General features: G+C 37.2%; 1 protein-coding gene across 1 annotated transcript in view; it reads left to right on the top strand.

Moving 5' to 3' along the window:
• The window catches only part of HS2ST1 (heparan sulfate 2-O-sulfotransferase 1), an 82,418-nt gene that overhangs the window by 42,760 nt on the left and 17,158 nt on the right, over positions 1-22,500 (top strand). Inside the window, exon 2 of the mRNA XM_030032931.2 lies at positions 18,334-18,572. Coding sequence (XP_029888791.1) covers positions 18,334-18,572 — 239 coding nt within the window. The remainder of the gene's footprint in view (positions 1-18,333; positions 18,573-22,500) is intronic.

Below are 22,500 nucleotides of genomic sequence, written 5' to 3'. Positions count from 1 at the left end.
GGTTGGAAGATGGGATCCTCAGGCCTCTCACTGCTTCCTGGCCTCAGACTGTTCTCATTCGAGTCTATTAAAAGCTACCTAAAAAACTTTAAAAGCTTCTGAAACTGCTGGGGTTTTTGTATGGAACTAGCACTATTTCTTTACCTCCAGTGCACCTGGTTAGACCTCAGGGGTGTCTGGTGTTCTTTCATTGTACTATACAGGTGAATATTTTTCTGCTCTCTGAGATGATTTCCCACCTTTTTTAGTGGTTTTCTGGCTGGTTTTTAACTTCACTTGCTTGAACTACATTTGTGTTTTAATGGTGGTTTTCAAGAAAGCCTAAGACTCCTCTCCAGTTTGGATTAGCAGGAGAGTTCTTCAGCTGCATAATGTAAAATAAAAGGAGAACATTGTTAATTATAAACGGCTAGCCTTATTAACTGTGTCCAGACATATATTGCAGAATTCTGATGCCCTTCCCAAGGGTAAGCTTGAGATAGCTGTGAGCTGCCAGGTTTACTTTCTGTATAGACTCTATTCCCAGCTCTCACCAAAATAATCTAGACTTTTTGAACTTTTATGCAACTGTATGTGTCTGTACAAATAAGAAATTTGGGATACAAAGTTTGCTCTTTAGTGGAGTGTGGAATAATATAGCATATTCTAATTGATAGCCAACTTCTACGTTATTTTTTCTTTCCAATTCATTTCCTTCCTCCCCGTGTTTAATGTACTTTGACTTCCTGAATTCAACACATTGATTGGGGAATTAAGAATGTTGTCTTCGATGTGCTTGAAGCACTAACTGTTGTTAGCTTGGAGTAATTAACAGTAAGGCCCTCTGTTATTTAAATCCTTTTGGAGGTCATCAGTGATCTTGAAGGTTGGTTTGCCTTTAAGACCGTTGAAACAGAAGGAAGTCTATGTTCCTTTGCCTGTATTGTACTTGTGCAGAAAGAGAAGTGAAATGAAAGAAGTTGAAAGTCTAGAAAAATAACGTTAAAAGCTTTCATTGGTGAGTCTAGGAAGAAAAAAAATAGCAAATTCAGTCTATGTACAGACTAAAAATTTATGCTACTATTGACTTACATGCTAAAGGAAATATTTGTGTAGTACTTACTGTGTTCTGAAGTCTTGATGAAATAATATTTTGGAGATTAGCTAGTTTTCAGGTAGCTTCATTAATTTAGCAGTTGTGAAATACAACTCTGATATATATTGAACAATAAACTGAACACAATCTATTTAATAACGTTATGATAAGTATTTCAAGGAGTGCCTCACCCTTCACATCTGTATCTTACCTCCCTTACCCCCACATTACTCTTGGATGGCATGTTCAGCAACTGTTATTCTGACACTGGATTTTTACTATAACCTTTCTATAATCATATCTGTATTGTGCTTTAATAGCATTAATATTTACTTTAAAAAAAAGTCCTGGCAATGAAGCAAAAGGTTCTGATTAAGTGTAATCCAAGACAAGACTGTATTTCAGAATAGTCGTATTGATTGCAACAGCTGATAATACTTTGCCCTTAAACTAAGGGAGCAGTTTATTTTCATACTAAGTTGATGTTATGCACCTTGATCTTTGCAACTCGAGTAACTTTCGTATCTGAATGAAATAAACAATGCATTTGCTATTCTAGCCAAGACAGTTCATTACAGCTTGTAATGGGAAAGTTTAATATGCTTCTGGGCCACGATCCTATAATCAGCTCTTCTGACAAATCTGTGAAGCTCTGTAGAGCTTCACTGACTTCCACTGATGTTCAGCCAAAAGTAAGAATTCAAATCTGAGAAGTCTTAATTTTTAACTGTAACTGAAATGCATTTTCATGTGTGTTCTTTGGTGGGTAGTTTATTGGTTTTGATCCTATATTGTGTGCTTAAAGGTGAAAACATAGTCTTATTTATGCCTATCTTATATGCAAGGGACTTGAAAAAATATGGGTTAAGAATAGGTTGCTGTGTCATAGGCATTACATGGATTCCTCTTATTTTTTTCAGTGATTTGATGTTGGCTAATGGAAAATGTTGAGCATATTTCCCCCCCCTTCTTTTTATATAAAATTCTGACAGGAAATCTGTAGCTAAATATCATTTTATGATTTCCATCTGTTCATGTATAATAGTGTTTTATAATGCAGTCCAGATTGCCGCCCAATAGAAATGTCCTATAGCAGGAGATAGGCTTTCAAGTGATTGTTGTACATACTAATTATTTTTTTAATGAGTGCTTCATTTAATTTTGAAGAAAGTAACTAATTTTAAAGACAGCTTCCTTGATGCAAAAATTTCCACTAATTAACTGAGATAGTGCCTCATTTTTCTAGTGCCAGTATTTTTTAAAAGAAGGGTTTGAATATTTGTACTACCATGGTAAAACAAGAAAATAAAATGCACCCTTAGATTCAAAGGGAAAGAAAAAGTAGGCAGCAGAAACAGAAAACTGTTGCTGAAATGCTTCATAGTAGCTAACTTTTGTGGTCTCTGCAGTGTGTTTCCCAGCTAGTGAGGACTAGATTAAAGAGCATTTACGGTAACAGATATCATTTTAAATTTGACAACTTTGGTGATTTCCTCAAGTATTAAGAGTAATTGATAAAAGTGTTAAAACACTAGCTCTTGAAAGATGTATGTCAGCATATGTTTTAAAATGAAAATTTCCATCCTTCACAGCTGGGAAGAAAAGCTTGGTAATGGGAACCAGATGTATCCCTATGGTGGGAAAAAAAGAAGGCAAATAAAAAAAACTTACCTGTGTTATTCATGCTCTTCATCACACGTCAATCTTGATTTTTTGTACAACTGACTGTAAATCATTGTGGGGGGGTTGGACTAGATGACCTTTAAAGGCCCCGTCTAACCCAATCCTATTCTGCAATTCTATGATAAATGGTAAATTATTGTTGCTTTTCTTCATAAGCTTTGCAATCAAGTTGCCTTTAAATATCTTTACTGCCTGGGAGTTTCCGTCTTTCACATTTAATGATAATCTGAATAGTAAAATTGACATGAAAATGGTTTTAATATTCATCAGTTTAGGACTAACTTAGGGACAACTGTATTGTGTGTTAAATGAGCCAAGATGCTGTTTGTGTCTTCCAAATTGGGCTGAACGTGCCTCTGAGGGAGAGCTGTGCTCCCTCTAGTGGGAATTAGCTTTATAATAGCCTACGTAATTATTAGAAAGAGCTCTCACTTCCTGAAAAGAAATGTGTTTTGTATCCACGTTGGATTTCTTCTCACCGGGACAGTTTGTTGCAGGCATTTTAATGGCATGAACGTGAATTTTTGTGGGGTTTGCAGCTCAGTCGTTATCAATTAAAAAATGTTGTCTATAGATAAGCTGGTTTCCTATGGTTTGTTTCCTGTGGCTGTATGCTTTGCACAGGGTGACCCTGTGCGGAGGAGGAGGTAGCAATCCATCTGAAGTTCAGAAGTTGGAACTATTCATGTATGTAGTCATGAGGGAGGATGGATCTATCATTTTGTAAAATGAAAGCCATTGGATTCAACTGCTTTTTTTGATGAATATACTGAATGAGTTAGTATCTGGGCTGAAAGCAGGGATTGTTCTCAAATGCTTATATCCACAACAGATGTGCAGAGACAGCTAGTCTGACTCCCACGGCTCTGTTGGGCTAGACAGCGCCATTAAACTTCTGTCAATTACCCCATTGCCAGTCACATCACAGCGGCTTGCGACATCTTTCCTCTGATACCGGGAGAGACGTCTGTTGTGTTCTGATGCAGAGTCATGTTTTCCTCCTCGGAGAGAAGCAGCGTGAAACTCCTTTGCTTCAAAGATGTTGAGAGCCATGATTTAAAAAAAAAAAACAAAACAAAACAAAAACAAAACCCCACAACACTTAAAACAACTTTTTTCCCCTTCTGAGCAGTTGGAAGACACAAAAGCAGAACAGAGCTGTGGCAGCTCAGCTTTTTTGGTTCAACAGGAACCTGCCGTTTGGAAACGTTATATTTTGAAATAAACCTTACCGCGTGCATTTGTAAATATAGTTTTTAGAAGTTAATATATTGCAGAAATTGTACCTCAGCTGAAGAACAGGTTAAAAACAGTTTATGGGACATACAAAAAATTACTGAAGGTCCAGGTGTTTTTTAAGTGGCACGTGTAAAGTCGAGTGAATTTTCTGCTACCTGCCAAATTTGCAGGCTTGTAACATTGACTACAGAGGGGCATTTCGATAGTGTCTGGAAGAAACAGCTACTGTTTTAACCAAATTATCATTGGAATAATTTGTCCACATTTGGGAACATAGAAGGGAGTCCACTTGGACAGAATAATCTCGCTTAAATTTAACATAATTTTGCTGGGGAAAAAAAAAAAAAGTACTGAAGTACAGCACTCTATCTTGCTTGAGAGTTCTCTTATCTTCTCAGTTGCCCATAGGCTAGTAGCATACAGAGATGTGAAGTCCTGATCTATAACAATTTTGATACAGAATTTTCTTTTGATGAAAAGTGACCCATTTTCTCATTGATATGGTGATGTTTGAAACATAGTGAGAATTTTTACCCTGAGTCAATTTTAATTCTGCAAATTGATGTCAGCCGATGATATCCTCTCCTTCCTGAGAAGAAGATAGCATGGTATGAACTAGGTGTCAAAAGAGGTGTGAAAATATTTTGAGGCGGCTGTTCACAAACTAAGAGAAGTTACTTTTATCTGGGAACGTAAAAGTAATAAGACTTCAGAAGTTATTTTGGTATGAGCAAGGGAGGTATGTGTTTACAACTTACATCCAGCTGAAGTATTTCCTCCTTTTGAAGGATAAATTGTGTATTGAAAAAAAAAAAAGCTTGAATCAAAAGGCCAAGTGACTTTACACTTGAAAAATGTGCAGTAGCAATGTGGCTTTTGTGTATGTCTTTAAAAAGCATTTGTAGATGTCAGGGTTTAGGAGAAGTGCGTTAACACTAGCCGTCCAAGGAGGCAGCAGAATGTGAGCCGTGCTGTATCCTAACAGGTCATTATAAGTCTAAATGATTCATGGGGAACCGTGAGCAGAGACTTATGATTATTAGCAGGGTGGCAGGAGTGTATGAGGAGAGGCTATAGCTATCTGAAAGGTTCAGAGGAAGATGATGTGGCAAAAAACTGAAAGGTTTAAGAAGACATGAGCTAATGCAATTGAAGGAGACTGGTATGCAGATGCTATTCTGTAATGGGCATACTGTACTTCTGAATTATTTGTTACCGAACAGTATAAGTTTGTCTATTATTTATTTCTAAGTACCTATTTACTGAACTCGTTGTGTGAGAGCTTTCATTCTTTTTCCCCTACGCAGCTTCTTGGTTCCTTTAAGAAAAGTCCAGTGAAGAGAAAATGGCATGAAGAGATGAGGATAACCTTAGAACTTGACATGAATTGTTGATGGGGTGGATCTAGACCAGTGACTGAGGAGATCAAGGGTGGGAGTATGCACATTCTCACTATTATTTACTTATCCTGGAGCTTTCCTTGAACCATGTGGTTCTATAAAGGACTATTGCCTCTTGGCTTTTCCTTCCTCTTTTCTGCCCATACTTGTGTCTGAATTATTCCTACTGTGATATGGTGTCTTTAGGGCTCTGTTGGTACATGGGTAGTTCCCTCTCTAACCACTGCAACTAGATTTGCTGAGGATCATGAGTCAAAGTTTATTTTTATTTTATTTTATTTTTTAATTTTTATATTTTATTTTTTAATATTTTATTTTACTTTATTCCTTATGTAACAATGTTGCCAGAGAGGCTGTGTCATGGCAAAGAAGTCCTTTTCATGTTTTCCTCTGCTCACTCAGTCTGAAGAATAACTTCAGTGTGTGACATGTTTCTGGAAGGTAATATGTCATCTCCCTGGAAACAGAATTCACCAGTGGTATTTTTTGCTTTGAAGTATCCCAGATAAATAAGCTATTTCTTACAAAAAACTGTATCAATTGGTATATCCTCCCACAGAAATTTATAACAGTCCCACTCACTCCAGAGTAATGGCTTGGATTAAAGTATCTTTCTGATTTAACACTGAAGAAGTAACTTCCACTTCATATACCAAAAAGGAAGGCGTGTGTTTTTCGATACATGCTTTATATCTCCTTACATGGTTACAGCTTATTAACATAAAAAGGAACTTTTCAACCTTACTATTCATATACACAAAAATAGTAATTGAGACTAATGGAATTTGTGGATGGTGACTTAATGCACCAGCAAGGCAAATTTAAATTATATACATGGAAACCATCAGTGGTCACTGGAGACTTAAACCAAAACTCAGGAAATTTGGGGTTCATTTATGGAGATGTGAAGAACAGAGTAAAAGCTTGTTTTAGATGACTATAGTAGCTTCAATACTGGCATAGAAAGGAAGCGTTACGGCCGTACAGCTTCTCTGGGGAAAGCTGAGCTGAGACCAAAACTTGCATCTCTGGCGAGAGCAGGTAATTCTCAACGTCACACACCTTCTTTCTCTGGGAACATGGGCCATGATGTTTCAACAAATCTTTACTTCGAAGCGTAGTTTTAGCATTGCTACTCTTACCTGTGCTGACCATGTAATATATTCTTTAACATCAAGTTAAAATATCTTGATATTGACAGTTCAAAACACTTTCTCTCTGAATGACAGCAAAAGGATTATTCCCTTAGAGAGCTCTACAGGTTTCAGCCATATTAGAAATGGGTTAATGCTAGATTTTAGGCTGTTGACTATTGTTGGAAGCAGCTTACTTTGCTTGTATAAAATAAAATCTGACAATTTAAAGTCTTAATGTCTGCAAAAGATAATCTGACCAAATATGTGGGTGTTTCTGGTGGTTGGTTTAGGTTTTTTGTTGGGTTTGGGGGGTGTGTGTGTGTGTTGTTTGTTTTTTTTTCCAAGACCAGTCAGCTCTTTGTATGCTGTGCAATTCTACATCAACTGTCAACAAAATGATATGTAAAGCTAAATTAACTTTCTCATTGTTCCAGGGGCCTTCATAAAATGAATATTTTAATGAATTTGAAATACTCAAAAGAGAATCTTCATTCCTTTTTTCTCTGATCTTACTGGTGGTATCTGTAGGAGTTCTTTTCTACTTTTATTTCAGTGGCATTGCACTATCCAGCATAACTTTCTGCAATTCTGACTTTTGGTAAGTCAGATGTCAGTAATGACATCTGATAATTCATAATTGTGGTGTATTTTAGTCAGGAAGCATTGTTAGAGATTGATTAATACAAACCTATTGTATCCCTTACTGCTGTGGGACCAAAAGTCTGAGCAAGGGGCTGGAGTTGTTTTTACCTGTTTGCAACAGCTACCTAAGATGCAGTGAGGGAATGCCCTTTTGTTCTGGTCAAATTTTCATCAAACAGGCCTCCTTGTTCAAAAACGGACTGATTTGGGGGAAGAACAAAATGTTTCTCATGCATGTAGGAAAACAATTCTTTTTAATTAAAAAGCTTAATCCAACCCAAATCAGGATTAACACCCAGAGGCTTTCAGTGAGCAGCTGGCTCTCCTACCAGTGGGAAGTTTTTTGTACAAAACCACCTTACTGCACACTTCACCAATCCTGCACTGTTTCTGTTTTTACCAAGGACAAGGAGCTCCATATCACACTGACATGAAACTAGATAAAGCTCTTGCTTGTATAATTTTTATTTTGCTAATCAGTGTCTGCTGCAAAGAGTTTTTATAGTGGTGGTGTTGGTATGCAAATATATTTGAACTAAGTATGACTGCCACTGTTTCTTAGCATGAAGAGGATGGATGTGGAAGGTTTGCATTAGCTGGCTAGTTGTGTCACAAGTGTTCTCTAATGAATGATTTTGAGCTAATCCTGCAGATTTAATCTGGGTTTCTCTCATGAAAGCCCAACTGAACTTCCAGGGTAGAGCCGGGGAGGGTGCATGTTGCGAGGACTTGCAGGCTTTCCTTTGTAATATTCCATCTACTGACTCCTTGAGTCCACTGGGCCACTGGTCCTTTTAATCCTCTGAAGGTCAGAGAGGAAGGACTACCTTTAAAGCAGGTGATTATTTTATTCGGAAAGGAACAAGGTTGATACTGCATGTATTTGTTTTCCTAGTTCTGCCTGAGCTTGGACCCCCAGGGTGTGAAGAGGTGTAAGATATAGCAAGAAGAGTTTTCCAGAGGTAGTTTAAGAACTATTTAATTTAGTGTTTGTTGTAGTTCTAGCATTTAATTAAAAAAGAATTTTTCTCGTACTTTAATTTGTTTAAAATGGCTTTAAGGTTTCTGAAATGTAATTTTTGAGTGGTCTGTGTGTTGTTAGAGCTTTTATTTATTCATGCTTATCTTTTTCATCTCCATCTCCATCTCAGATGAGGTCTTTAGGCTGCAAGCCTAAGATTGGAAGAACAGATAAAGCAGTATTTTTTTATGTATATGTTGATATTTAAGCTACATGAGCTAGCAAATCTCTCAAATAACAATTTGCAGGTTTTTTGGAAAAATAAGACATAACTTTTGATTTGTAAATAAAGCAACCAGGGTGTAGAATTAAATTGAAGTTCTTAAAATGAAGCTAAGAGCAAGATAAATGGTTTTCACAAAGAAAACAAAAAATATAATCAAGAGCTTATCTAGTCAGTATTTAAAAAATGTAATTAAAATTAATTCTGTTATGACTTAACAGTGGGGCTCATTCAGCATGCAGACTCATTTCTGTTTTTTCAAAGGACTTTACACAAACTGCTATAACTACATTAAGATCAGAAATCATGTTTATCACTGTAAATGCTTATTCTGTACACAGGCAATGTTAATTAAGCAAATACCATGCTGTATCTGTTGGTACTAGAGTTATCATAAGCTTATTCTTGGTACTCTAACTTCCTAAGATTCCTAATAAAATATTTGGATCTTCTACCTTAACCATGTCAGTTGCCATTCTGATCAGAAGGCAGTGCTGTTTGCCACTTTCCTTTTTTTGGCTGCTAGACCAGCTGGCAATAGTTTGTTTTCCAGATTAGCCTAGTTTAGCCAAGAATTGTGAAGACAAGCAGGGGTATAAGTGTAATATGTTGGAAATAACAGTATATCTTACCAATTAGCTTTATTAAAAGTGGTGACTTACTGTAATACAGCACTGTCCATACATACATGTCTTTCAATTATTTCAACAGACAGTTGAGTGATCCTTTTTCCTTTTATGCTAGCCAGTACACTTTTAGAAAAAGTAAATGATTGTATGTCTGGAGAAAGCCTGTATAAAATAACAAAACAGTCTCCAGGCTGCCTTACTAAATGGAGTCAGATGATCTATATTGATCTTGCTTGCTTTCATTATTTGAATTGGATTTTGCTTGAAGGAGTGACATGCACATTTGTATAGTAGAACGCTTGTGACAACTGTATCCATGTATAAAACAGTTCCATTAACTTTTCTTGCTAACACTGAAGACCTGCATTACGATATTAAGGCACTATAAATAAGAGCAAGCCCTGCTGCTACATGCTCAGCTGTGGTTTGTTATTTAGAGAACAAATTCGTGATTTGCAAGTATTTTTCGTTGCTGTTATCATAGTCACAGTACTTCATAACAGTCTACTGACAGTTTGGGGGTTCTGAAAAGCCACAAACCTTTCCCTTGTGTGATTACATCCTTCTCTTTACAGCTATCTGTTATTCAGGTTTCATTGTCCTAAAGAAAACTGAAATTGCAAGTGACTGGGAAGAAAAAAAGATGAATGATGTCTATTGTGTTTGCTCTCATGCTAAATCATTAACTTGAATTCAACACTTGTGTCAAGCAAAACAGTTCAGTCTGAAGCTGGAGAGTTTATGGAGCTGTTTGACATATGCTTATTTTTAAATCTTACTACTATACCATGTTGCCTAAAATGTTTCTGTAAATTTTTATGTAACTTTGTAATTAGTATTATTTGCAATATTCAGGAGTCATAGTAATGATGCTATAGTTACGGCTGAAGATGTATTTTTAGTATGCACCCTTTCTTTTCAAGCATTTACAAACTTTTCAAAATTTCATATTTGGTGGAATGAACCCTCGTTTTTTTCTGGTTTACTGGATTTTATTACATATAAATGTCAGCTATAAGACATATTTTTTCTGGGAGTTACCGTGCTTGTTGAGGTACCTAAGCTTTGATCCATAAATGCAATTCATCTGATCTGTGACTTTTCATAGGTTTGTGTTTAGTTTTGCCCTTCCTGGGACAACTTGAGATGTAGGCCCTTACCGGTCCTATGTATTATGTAACTGAAACACAGATTGACTTTACAGTATATGCATGGTATGTCTGATCTTGTGTCAAAAAAGGACCACAACATAGTCTTTCATTAAAATATTCTGCCCAACAGAGGGCTGGAAGGAAAAATGTGTAAGGCTGTATGTAAACTGTAGTTAAAAAAAAAAAGGGGAAGTACTTGGTCAGAGCTTAATCTTCAAATACTCTCTTCCTTACAAATGCAGTTGATCAGTTGATCAACTAAAAACAATTTGCAGAAAAATGACAAGTGCAGGCTATGACATTAAAACCAGCTTGGTTGTATATGTGGGATAGTGATTTCACTGTTTGGTAAACATTTTTATTTTTTTTTTAGTTTAATATCAAACCCTTAACAATATTACACACTAATCAATATGCTTCTACTTATGTGTTCAAAATAAAGCCCTGGCAAAAATGCTATCTTGAAATTAAATGGCAAGTATCAAATGCTAATGAAACTGTAGCACGTTTTTCAGCATCACTACTTCTAATTTTCAGACAGCTGCTGCATTAGATTTTAGTTACCAATCTCAGTGCCTAGCTGGAGGTGCTCCTTGGTGGTTCTTGTTGGGTTTTTTAGGGGGGTTATTTTTGCTTTTAACTAGTTCCAATGTGGATTTGTTGGAGTTTAAAGTTTGGAGTTTGAAAACAATTCTCTTCTGTGTGGACTGTTCTTTTTCCTTCTGTTCTGAAAATGCATAACCACTATTAAAGAAAATGTTTTGGCAGTGTTAGTGACTTTTAATTGTTCACTAAACTACTGGGTTTTATTACAGAAGATCTCTTATACCTGTTTCTTTCATGCCTTACTGGAAAGAAACAAGCTGGAATGAAATTTCTAAAATTAATCGTTAGAACCTCTTGACACTAAGGGAACTGAATTTTTAGAAGGGGAAGGAAAAGATGGGGTTTTTTGACCTGACTGAAAAAACTTAAAATAACTTTTCTGGTATTATTTTGTGTTCTGTTTCCATCCTTGCATGTGCTTTGCACGTGATCTTCACTTGCTGTACGGCAGAACTGGGCTCAGAGCACATATGTGCTGAGGCTGTCCTGGAATTTGAGGACTTTTTAAAGACAAACACTAAATTAAAAGTTTTAGTAGATATTTCATAGGCTGATTAAAGATAGCTAGATTTGCAAATGAGACCAATAGTCTTTTGTCTAAAATGCAAATAGGTAAAATATCTTAAGTGTTAAGACATTTTTAGTTAGGTAAGCTGTTCTGAGCTGCACAGATAAGTGTCTAAGAAAAGAAGAAAGCAAAACGTCCAAGTTACTCTTTTTAACGAGAATAAATTATGGCTATTGCATATGGCATTAGCGGTGATTTCTAGAATTGTGGTTCCCCGAATGGTATCTTTGTTAACCAGAATTTCTGGAGATGTGAAGTGATTGACAGTAGTGGGGGGGGGGGGGGGGGGGGACAATAGGACCATCTAGCCTCTGTCTAAGGGCAGTCGTCTGCTGCTTAAGTACCAACATTCTCACTAGAGTCAGGTTTCGCTGGTGACTGCAAAATCATAACTAAAATTGCAGTTTTGTTTCTTTGCAATCCTTTTATTATTTTTCTTAATAAAAATATGGTACGATGGGGGTAAATGTGCCTGTGTTGTATTGTTTCACACTTAAGTTGTATTTGTTTTACCAGTGGAAAGTCACTCACCTCTGATAAACAGAGACGTTGCAAGACTAGCAGTTTGTACTTCTATCATATAGCCAGCATTTTGCTTTCCTTGTTTCTTGATGTTGATTGTAATATGTATATTTACATATGCTAATGGAAAACAGAATAGTTAATTACAATTTAAAGGATGGTCGCACAGAGATAGTTGTAAGCAGTCACACTTGAGAGAATCTGAAATCCCCTGGACTGGTTTGAAGAGCACTGTAGTTACTGGAGCGGGAAGGTAAGGTTTGCTGCACTTTACTGACACTCCCCCTCCACCCAATGGCTCACCCAGAATTACCTTCGAGAGGAGTAAACATTCATTAATCAGCAATAGAGAGACAGCAGGCTTCATGGAATGCTTTTACAGAGGAAAAGAAAGTAGGAGAAACCAAAGGCTTGCCCAAAATGTTGGTCTTTGAGTCACAAAGTTGCTGAAGAACTAGTGTAGTGGTTCTGCTGTTACTAAGACTTAAAACTAGAGCAGTATAGAGTTGTTGTTATTCTTAAAGATCTTTGAAAGAGTTGGTATGTTAATACTGATACCTTGAACAAATTAGACTTTAGGCATTTTTTTATTAATTCAATCTATATTTTTCCTGCAGTTTTAACTGGGTATAGTCATAGCACCATTGATTCTTTCTCTTCTCCTCTCCATCCCTGAAGTATTGATATCCACATACAGCAGCACTGCTCTGGTTTATAAGTACCGTGCTGCTAAACAGCTCCCAGAGGGGGCTGCATTTCAGTGAAGGATGAAGGCTACGTGTATATGGTGGGTGTATATAATTTGAAAATGAATCAGGACATTAACTTTGCGACATAATTATGGTTCATTTTTAAGCTGCTGTTCAGTTTTCATTCTTCATCAGAGGAGAATGGAGTCAATAGTGAGTAGGATTTCCGTCCTGCCCTGGTTCAGTAGTTAGGCCAATCATGTGTTTAATGCAGCTTTTGGGCAGGGAAACAGCTTGAGAGCTGCTCAGTGCCTCAGGCTACCAGCTGCTTGCCTAATTGGCCTGGGAGCACAGTGGAAAGCAAGCTGAGACACCAAGTGAGCTGGCTTCAATATTGTTCCCAACTGGAAGAAACCTGCTTTTTGGTTTGAAGTGGCATCCAGTATTGTGAATACACAGCAACTGTTTGCTCAGGGATGGTGCTATCAATACTAGCTGTCCGGTTCCTTCACATCAAATCAGTGTGAGTGAAGTTTGAATCCACATTTTTTTTCTTCTGTGGGCAACACTTGAAGGCTGCTGAGCGAAAATTTATTTTAAGACTGAGCCTTTCCTCATCTGAGTGGGAGGTTTCACAAGGAAGCATGGCAGGCGCATAAGACACGTTGAAGAGAGAGCCTAAATAATATCCGTAGATACATACAGAAGGAAAACAGACATAGAGGACAAAGAGCATAGTTTGGGGAACTAGAGCGGTATGCTCTGAATTATTCTTCTGGCTACTCAGTTAACTTGAATTTGACAGCCAGTGAGGCTCAAAATGTATCCTTCATCAAGAGTGCTAAGCTATAAAGGAAAGAAGAGTTTCTGATTTTGATAGATTTTCTTGTTAAGAAGTCCCAGGAGGGTCTTGTGCTTTTGTGAAAAATGTGAGGAATTTGAAATGTTTTGTTTTGTTAACCTTTAAGTTGTTAAAATCCATGCCACTCTATTTTGTTTGGGAAGATAATGTTTTGTATGCAGTTAACACTTGGATTTGAAGTAAATGCTAATAAACTTGTTTTACCTAAGATATTCATCTATTTGAATGTGCAAGGAATGTAGACAAATAACTGCTTATGATCACAGTGATCTGTTTATATAATTATGTAAATATTGTTCAGTTGGCTTTTCAAATATTTTTATAGGTATGTATGGGTCTGGTGCATTTTCACAGGTGATTTTATTGGCTGAGATCCTAACAAAATAAGGCTTAAGCAATCAAACTTGGTCTGTCCATTTCTGTCCAAGTGTTACTTTTCCTGTTAATAACTTCTTGACAAATTTATTGACAAACTGCTTTGATTGAAAGGGCAGTGATCTTCAAGATAATTTTGAATTTTTCCATAATCAGTGGTGGCATACAGATTGAATGTTGCTATTAGTGCTTCTGCTGAAAGAGAAGACATAACTTGCCCATTATATGTTATTTTCTGGTAGCATCTGACTGGCAAAACAACTTGTTGCTAGCCATGGTATCTCCTGGTTTATTGCTACAAGAGGATGGCTCAAGAAATGTAAGTCATGGGAAGATGCTGACAGTTACAGAAATGGGATAAAGGAGGATTTCAAAGAACATGTAGACAAATAGGTGAGAAAATAAGCTTGTTCTGTTGTTTACAAAACAGCTACTTCTGCCAACTGAAGACTTTCTGCAAGTAATTCATCTGCTGGTAAATAACCACTGTAGCAACCTTTATTACGCTGATCATATATGGTATTGCCTGTGTGCAAACTGTCCTTGCAGTTGATGAATGTTTGCATGTGGGACAACTGCAGATGACAGAACAGCATTTTCCCTGACTGTAGAGTAATTATATTATTTATTACAGTGAACCTGAACAGGCAGTAATAAAAAAGTGAGACAGAATATTTTATGCCTTAAAATTATCCTGTATTATATTGCTATGAAAATCTGTCTTGTATTCAAAGTACCACTTGCTTAAATGCTGCTTATCTTTTTAAGTTGATGTAGTTAATTAGTGTCAAACTTAGTGTGGACAGTCTTAACCCAGTTTAGACACTTGACTCTTAATAATTTTGCCTAGATGTTTTTCTTACAAAATCAAGTTTAAATAGAATGCAATGAAAGCAATGAGACTGTAGGACATCGTTTTGTCCACAGGATCTCTGATGGGAAAGAAATGACCTAACCTGATGATTTTTTTAAAATTGATTTCAGTGAAACCAATCCAACCTTACATAGACAAGTTCTCATAATCAAAGTTAAATTTGCAGGGCTGTCATCTAAGGAGATTTTTGGTAAACAAAATATAGTTAATAAATACCTAGCATCTTCTTCCTCCCTATCTTCCACATGTAAAAAGTCATTAACGCATACATTGCATTTTCTACCGTACTTCTAAAAACATACAAGCAATGTTTATTTTTCAGCCATTACAGGACTTTTACTTCCAAGATTATTTAAATTTTATAGAAGAGCAAATGAAGTTGTTAATCAAATGCCCATCAACTCCTCAAATTCTCTAACTCCTGGTTAACTAGTTATCCCAAAAACTATTCTCAGTTGCATGTTACCATCACTGGACCTCTCACCCCTCCCCAAATAAATAAATAAATAAATAAATAAATAAATAAATAAATAAAATTCATACTGATCAAATCACGTGCCATTTTAAGAGTTAAACTGACTTTTCAGAAAGTAACAAAAAAGCTTCCTGACTTCACAGGAAAAACTGCAAACTATTCATGACTGGGAAAAACGTGCACATTTACAAAACTTGCAATTTTCCTTGTGTTATTAATAGACTACAATGAAATAGGCCATTAGGATGGCTGACCAGTTAGACGCTTTCAGATGCTTCATCTGCTTCTCACTAGCTTTAGCTTCCCTTGCACTTCAGCAGTTTATATCCTGCACTTCATCTCAGCTTTTGGGTTTTAACTATTGCAGTTATTTCAAAAAAGTGATTTCGGTTCTGCATCATAAAGATTAGTTTTCATTCTAATTTGAAATATAAAGCCTCCTTATTCTTTGATAATAGGACTGTCTGTGTACTTCACAGTTGTGAAGGTTCTCCTCCTTGCATGGGTTCTTGCTTTCCCCTCTCAGCATATGAAGTTGAAGGTGATTGTATGCAATAGCCTTTCTGCTAATTGCATCTAATCATACATCTTTTATATCTTATGCATAGCCTTTAAAGTGCACTTATCACACTAATTCTTGAATCATCATGGTTTCAAATACCTCGTTAGAGGAACACTTCTCATCACTCCTCATGCAAATCATGTCTATTTCTCACAAATGTTTACTTCTTACATGTAAAAGGGGAAGCTTCCCTCCGCACCAGCCAGCCTCATCAGCTCTGGAGGTCTGTGCAGTTATGATTCAAATCTAGCTGAGATCTACTACTCTGGTGTAGAAAATACAAATGAAATTTGTTTCATTTCAGTCTCTCTAGCTGCTATGCAGTATCCATGTAGCCTTGGGCAGCTATGTAGTTAACTATGTCTCCTACCAAATGCTTCCTCTAATCTGTTACTGGCAGGACGGGTAGACTTGCTGGTCCCTTTTTGTTGTAGTCGTCTTCAGATAGATGAAACCTGTGTCTGTTGCCTCATCACTTTCCAAAATAGGACGTTTGCCAGCAGTGATGAGAGAGGTAGCAAATGAGAAAGGAAGGAGCAAAAACTGTGACTGATGTAGTGGGGAGCAACAGATGTCATGTGGAAAATTGAGATATACTCAATAAGCATTTTCTACAAACATTTTCATACTGATGTAACTTAGTTATGGGGTGTGAGATACGAGCATATGAGAGAGTGAGTGAGTTTAAGCTTTGAAGCATTTCAGACAGATGGAAGTTTGTGGTTGAAGACAATTTATGTGGAATTACAGGCTAGTGGTGTTCACAGCTTAATGATTCTGCTTTAAAAATGATTTTATGTTATAATTAAAGAGATGTAATGAAAAAGAGTAGAAGGAGCTGGGTTACAGGAAGCCAGGGAAGTAAGGGCCAAGAGCTGCTGCTGTTAAAAGTGTGTCATCCAGAAAGAGCTATATGCTGCATAAGAACATAATACAGTGAATTACAGGTTACTCTTCTGATACCAACTTCAGCTTGTGGTTGGCCAACACAGATTTCTTTGAATACATTATTAAAGGCAATATTGCAATAAATGAATCAGAAAAGATGCTTTGACATCTGTATTACAAATTGTATTAAAGTATTGTTGTGGTTTAACCCCAGCCAGCAACTAAGCACCATGCAGCCACTCGCTCACTCCTCCCCCCTGCCAGTGGGATGGGGAGGAGAATTGAAAAAAAAAGTAAAACTCGTGGGCTGAGATAAGAACAATTTAATAACTAAAGTAAAATAAAATGTAATACACTAATAGTAATAAAATATAATAATAATAATTGTAATTGTAATGAAAAGGAATATAAGAAAAAAGAGGAAAAAAACCCCACAAACAAGAAAAGACAAGTGATGCACAATGCAATTGCTCACTACCCGCTGACCGACACCCCTCCCGGCCAACTCCCCCGAGTTTATATGCTGAGTGTGAATGTTCTATGGTATGGAATATCCCTTTGGCTGGTTCGGGTCCGCTGTCCTGGCTGTGCTCCCTCTCAGCTTCTTGTGCACCTGCTTGCTGGCAGAGCATGGGAAACTGAAAAATCCTTAATTTAGGATAAGCACTACTTAGCGACAACTAAAACATCAGTGTGTTATCAACGTTATTCTCACACTAAATCCAAAACACATCGTACCATCTACTAGGAAGAAAATTAACTCTATCCCAGCCAAAACCAGGACAAGTATATACTTACCTAGAACAGAATAAAGCTGTCTGAATCAGCACAAACTATTTGATATTCAGCAGCTGGGGGGGAGAAGCTGTAATACTGTGGTTTTTATTTTCCAAATAGGCTTTTAACACTTGAAGCAGAGTTCAATTACTCAAAGTATTGCCCTTTGCATAAAAGGAAAAATGGTTTATTTGCAATGTACTTACCTTGCCAAAATGTCTTGTTCATAGCTTGCATTTCTATGTTTGTTTCTTATTGATGTATTTGATGTATTTCAGTACTTAGAGATCACTCTTCACCTTATTGTTAACTGTTTCGTAAGCATCTTGTGCTTCTATTCTTGTCAAACTTGAAATTAATAAATCCAATCGAATTTTTGCAAACCCATTTATTCTAATGCTTTATGCCTGGGGCTTGTATCAATTGAAATAACAAAACAATGGTTTCATCTGAATTCCAGTGCCTCTACACAGTTAACTGACTAAATCTCTAGTGTTAGTGTTTCTACTGTTTTCAGAAAATTCATATTCTCCAAATTGCTTGAGTTATTACTTCAATTATAATTTTTAAATAGGTCTTTTATAGAAATTTGGGATATTTTGGGGATGTCACCATTTTGATAGTGCATTATAGACATTTTTCTTTAGAGACAATGGCTTTCAGTAACATTAGTGTGAGTCACAGAATACGGTATGTGTTCCCTAGGCATGTTGTTTTCTAGTCTTCATGTTCTGTGTCAGACTAACTCACCTTTTATCATTCATACATTTTATAGATTAAGTTTTGCTTCAGATGTGTCAGAAATATATATGACAGCAAGTGTTTCCTTTATTGCTGAGCAGTTACTGCTTTTTACCAGGTTATTTGCATTCTATGGTTTGCAATTCAAATTAGTGATTTTTACATCAAAATTTTGTATTTGTCATCCTTGAACAGAAAGGGCTATTGCAAGACATGAAGTCAGAGAAATAGAGCAACGTCATACAGTAGATGGCCCGCGACAAGATGTGACACTGGATGAAGAAGATGATGTGGTGATTATTTACAACAGAGTACCTAAGACTGCCAGCACATCCTTCACAAATATTGCCTATGATCTTTGTGCAAAGAACAAATATCATGTTCTACATATCAATACAACCAAAAATAATCCTGTTATGTCTCTGCAAGATCAGGTAAGCTGCTGCATTTGGGATGCCTTCATTAAACAAGGGGAAAGTATAGAAAACTTTTTTGCTCTTGCAAACTTATCTGGTCTGATGGAGTTGGCTTTTATGTCACATTTTCCAGTATAAATTAATTCTAATGTGTTTATATTTTCTTTGTAGAGAATATTATTTATTAATAATAAATTAATCCACAGCTGAGCTACTGGAGGTGGTAAGTATCTGTTTATCGGACAAAAACAAAGCTAAAGAGGGACACAGCTAGGGAAGAAATAACCTTTGTTGTTATAACTGTAAAAGTTTATTGTATTGTTGACTGTCTGCCTTTTGGCTGCATAATAGTATTTGCCTGTCATCTCCATCTGCAGTGAATGCAGTCTTATATGATTTCCTCTCTGAGTAGTGCAGGCACTGTGCCATGCTGTCAGGGCTATACTTCTGTCTTTGGCACTAGGTCTGGTCAGGTCGCACAGGTGATAAAAAACGGTAGAAAGAAGTGGTTGTAAATAGCTTGCACTCTAACGGATGGGTCACTTTGCATCCACTTAAAGCTCTCACTAAAGTCAGTGTAGTTCCAGGCTAGAAATGATTGTGGCTACCACTGCATCAGATGATGAGTATTAAAAAAAGATGATGAAGGATCAGTGCTCTGTTTTTCTCGGGGTGGGGTGTGGTGAGGGAGTAGATATTTTGTTTTAATTTTTAAAATAATATTTCTTTGCTTGTTGTGACTGCACATGCAGGGAACCCAGGTCAAAGGTCTGAAACATCACTATGTCATCATCCCTATCTGTAAAACAGATGTTTCCAAACTCTCAGGTGTGTACTACTGGATGTATGCTGATCATCTTAAGCTGATATGCAGCAGAAGCAGGAGCTGTTCTGCATTGCAGCATGTCAGCACTGAGACTTCCAGCTCCTTTAGAAGTGCATGCCTACAGGCAGAAGCAGCTCAGAACAGCTGCTGGAGTGGGGTGAGGGGAAGCAGATGGTAATGGGCCCTCCACTTTCAGTTCTGTATGTGGGAGAAAGAGTGAGGTAGGGATCTCAGTGCAGGGGACATAGAGTGTACTTGGGGTAGTACTGGGAACCTGTGTTGTGATAGTGAGGTTGTGTTACTGTTGGGTTTTTGCTGTTGTGAAATCTTTTCCTAAATATGAAGGTGATATTGTCATATGGGATTACTGAGATTACTAAGAGTAAATCTGGTAGCCATCCCTGTAGTCCTGTCCACTGCATAGAACAAGTACTAAAGACCTGTGCACTAACAGCAGAGTGATTTTTCAAAAGACTTAACAAGCCTATGTTTGTTAATTAAAAATCATGCCCAAGTCGGTCATACTTGGTGCTGCACTTCCAGCCACAGATTCCGTTTCTGTCAGAGTGTCTCTTTGAATTGTAGTGGTCTGTGCTGAAGGACAGGAGAGCTAGTCCTTGATGGTATAAATTAAACATAGGCAAACTTGCCTTAAATTTCTACTTTTGTTTGAATTTTATTCGAATCAGATTTGTTCTTTACTGGCTTAGCTTTGCCTAAGAGAAACTCTCCTCCTCATTTCCACTGTAATAATTAACTACTGAAAAATGAAAATCCATCAGTGCTGGGCATGTATACAATACTGGCAGTCCTGCCTTCATTTGATACTATGCTATTGTCCAAGGTGGTAAATTATGTTGTTTAATTAGGCAATTGATACTCCTCTTCTTCAATGGCCATTAACTGGGAGATGCTGCTGATGAAAAACTTTGTATTGCATAGTTGTTCAAAGAAGAAGAAATAATTATTTATCTTTAGTGTATTGAGATAGCAACTTGCTGTTGTAAGTCATAATGCATAATTCTGGAGATGATAAGGGTGCTGAGTAGTAGCTGATGCGGCTTACTTGTTGTGGGCTTGGATTTGCATGAAATATTCACATGGTACCTTCATCAGTACAGCTCACTTGAGTGCATTAGGTGTATATGCACCAGTAGTAAAATACATAAACATATCATAGAGATAAAATTGTTTTATCAGTGATACTGTTTGTTAAAGCAAATCTCCCTAAGCAAGGTGAAGATTGTCTTGGGCCTGATATGAATTTGTAAAATAGTGAGCCTTCTGTGATGCACTACTTCTGCTGTACTTTTTCCAAACTACTCGAATTCTGTAACAGATTTTAAGTGCTCTGCCCATATGTGAAACCTTTACTTCTTCAATGCAATCTGAAAAAAACACTATTTAAAATCCACTCCAAATATAATCTGTATCTGACTTGAGATGATCCGATAAGAGTCCCTAACACATCCATTTTAGTTTCAAATGGAACTTTTTCCCAGCAGGCCTCCTTTCTTTTGCAGCTTCTCTGACAGCAGGATCCTGGGAACTGCCCCTCTTTCCACAGGTTGGGCCTTTTCTTTGCAGCAAGCTGAGTGCCGTGTTGCCCATGTTATGTTTCTGACCTGTGTGGTCTGTAACAAAAAGACTTGCTTTCATTAAATTGGAGTAGTTGTTTGGTTGGATTTTATTTGTTGCTTGCATGTTTCAGTACTGATACTTTTTGTCCATACAAGTATGCCTGTGTTATGGCTAGTTGGATGGCATACCAGCCACACAAACTTAAGCTTTTTTGTTACATGGTGAAATTGTCATCTAAAACATTTAAAATGAAATTACTGTTCTGTCTTGCAGCATGTAGTCTTGATGTATTATTAGAAAAGAGGGTATGAGAACACGTTCTCTGTACTGTTGTTGTGAACATAGAAAAGCCGTGATACAATTATCCAGCATTTCACTCCCTCAGCTTGCTGTTTTTCTGTTCCATGTTCTTTTTTTTCTCCTGCAATTTCTCTCTCCATTTTTCTCAAAAGAATGCCCTGAAAATATATAATCTCGCTTCCAAATGTATTCTATAACAGTGACCTCTCAGAGGATAGCACACTCATACTGACTTTAGTAGTACTTATTTCCTCTGCTGGTGAAGGTTTCAGTGGCTGTCAGTGGAAGTTCCAGAAGTGGAACAAGTAAAAGGTTGCAGTGACTCTGTTAGAAGTGGAAGTACCATCATGTGCTCCTGAACATTTAAGAATTTTTCTCTTGGAGTTAGATGGCCTAGTGAGTACTAGTGTCCATTGCTGTACATGTGCCAATTGTATTTCTCCTTCTGAGGAAGAACTGTTCATGCGAGGCGGCTATCCTGGCTGTATTGTGGCTGAACTGGTGAACTCTTGTCTTTTCAGCATCTCGCAAAATTGCTTCTCAGCTGCCCTTGCCTTGAGCTTGCTTGTGGTTTCTCATGGCATGCAGCCAAAGGTGTGCTGCTAGCCTGTTTCCTGCATTCCTGACCCTCTGATTTAGAGCTAACTAGAAGTCATTAGCTTGTATGACAATTTGGATAGCTAAGCTACCAGTGACTTCCTGCAGAGAGATTCTGATTCAGGCATCCCATCATGCTTGGCCTTTTAAATCTGAATCTGAGATTTCCTTTAATGGGAACACTGTGTTGGTCTTCAGTCTTACTTGAGAGCCCCTTTTTTTTGTAGTTCGAATGGAAGATCCTCACGTGTCCTCACCAGACTGCGCTTGTGATATTCATACCCCCAGTTATTTGTAATTTTAAGTCAGTTATTCAGCAATTGACAAACAAAACTAGAATATGATGATGTGAAAAGCTGGGGCTTTTTGATATCTAAAAGTCGATGTGATACCAGGCCACAAGGTAATGACCATACCACCTTCTGGGGGCAGAGGGTATGCATGAATGTGTTCAGACTATAGAGAAGAGGGATTGGTGGAAGCAGTTAGTGGACAGAGATGACAGCTTACATCACCTTGGTTTGCATGCACAGGTTTCCCAGGGCTTTTTGCTCAGACCAAGTATGCTGTTTTGTTTTGTTGGGTTTTTTTTCCTTCTGGCTCCCTGGGACTTGTTTTAAATTCTTATCATCCTAGAAACTG

Source organism: Aquila chrysaetos, chromosome 12 (genome assembly GCF_900496995.4).
Source record: "Aquila chrysaetos chrysaetos chromosome 12, bAquChr1.4, whole genome shotgun sequence".
NCBI classification, from domain to species: domain Eukaryota; kingdom Metazoa; phylum Chordata; class Aves; order Accipitriformes; family Accipitridae; genus Aquila; species Aquila chrysaetos.
Note: the sequence above shows the minus strand (reverse complement) of the source record. Positions and strands in the feature narration are given on the sequence as shown.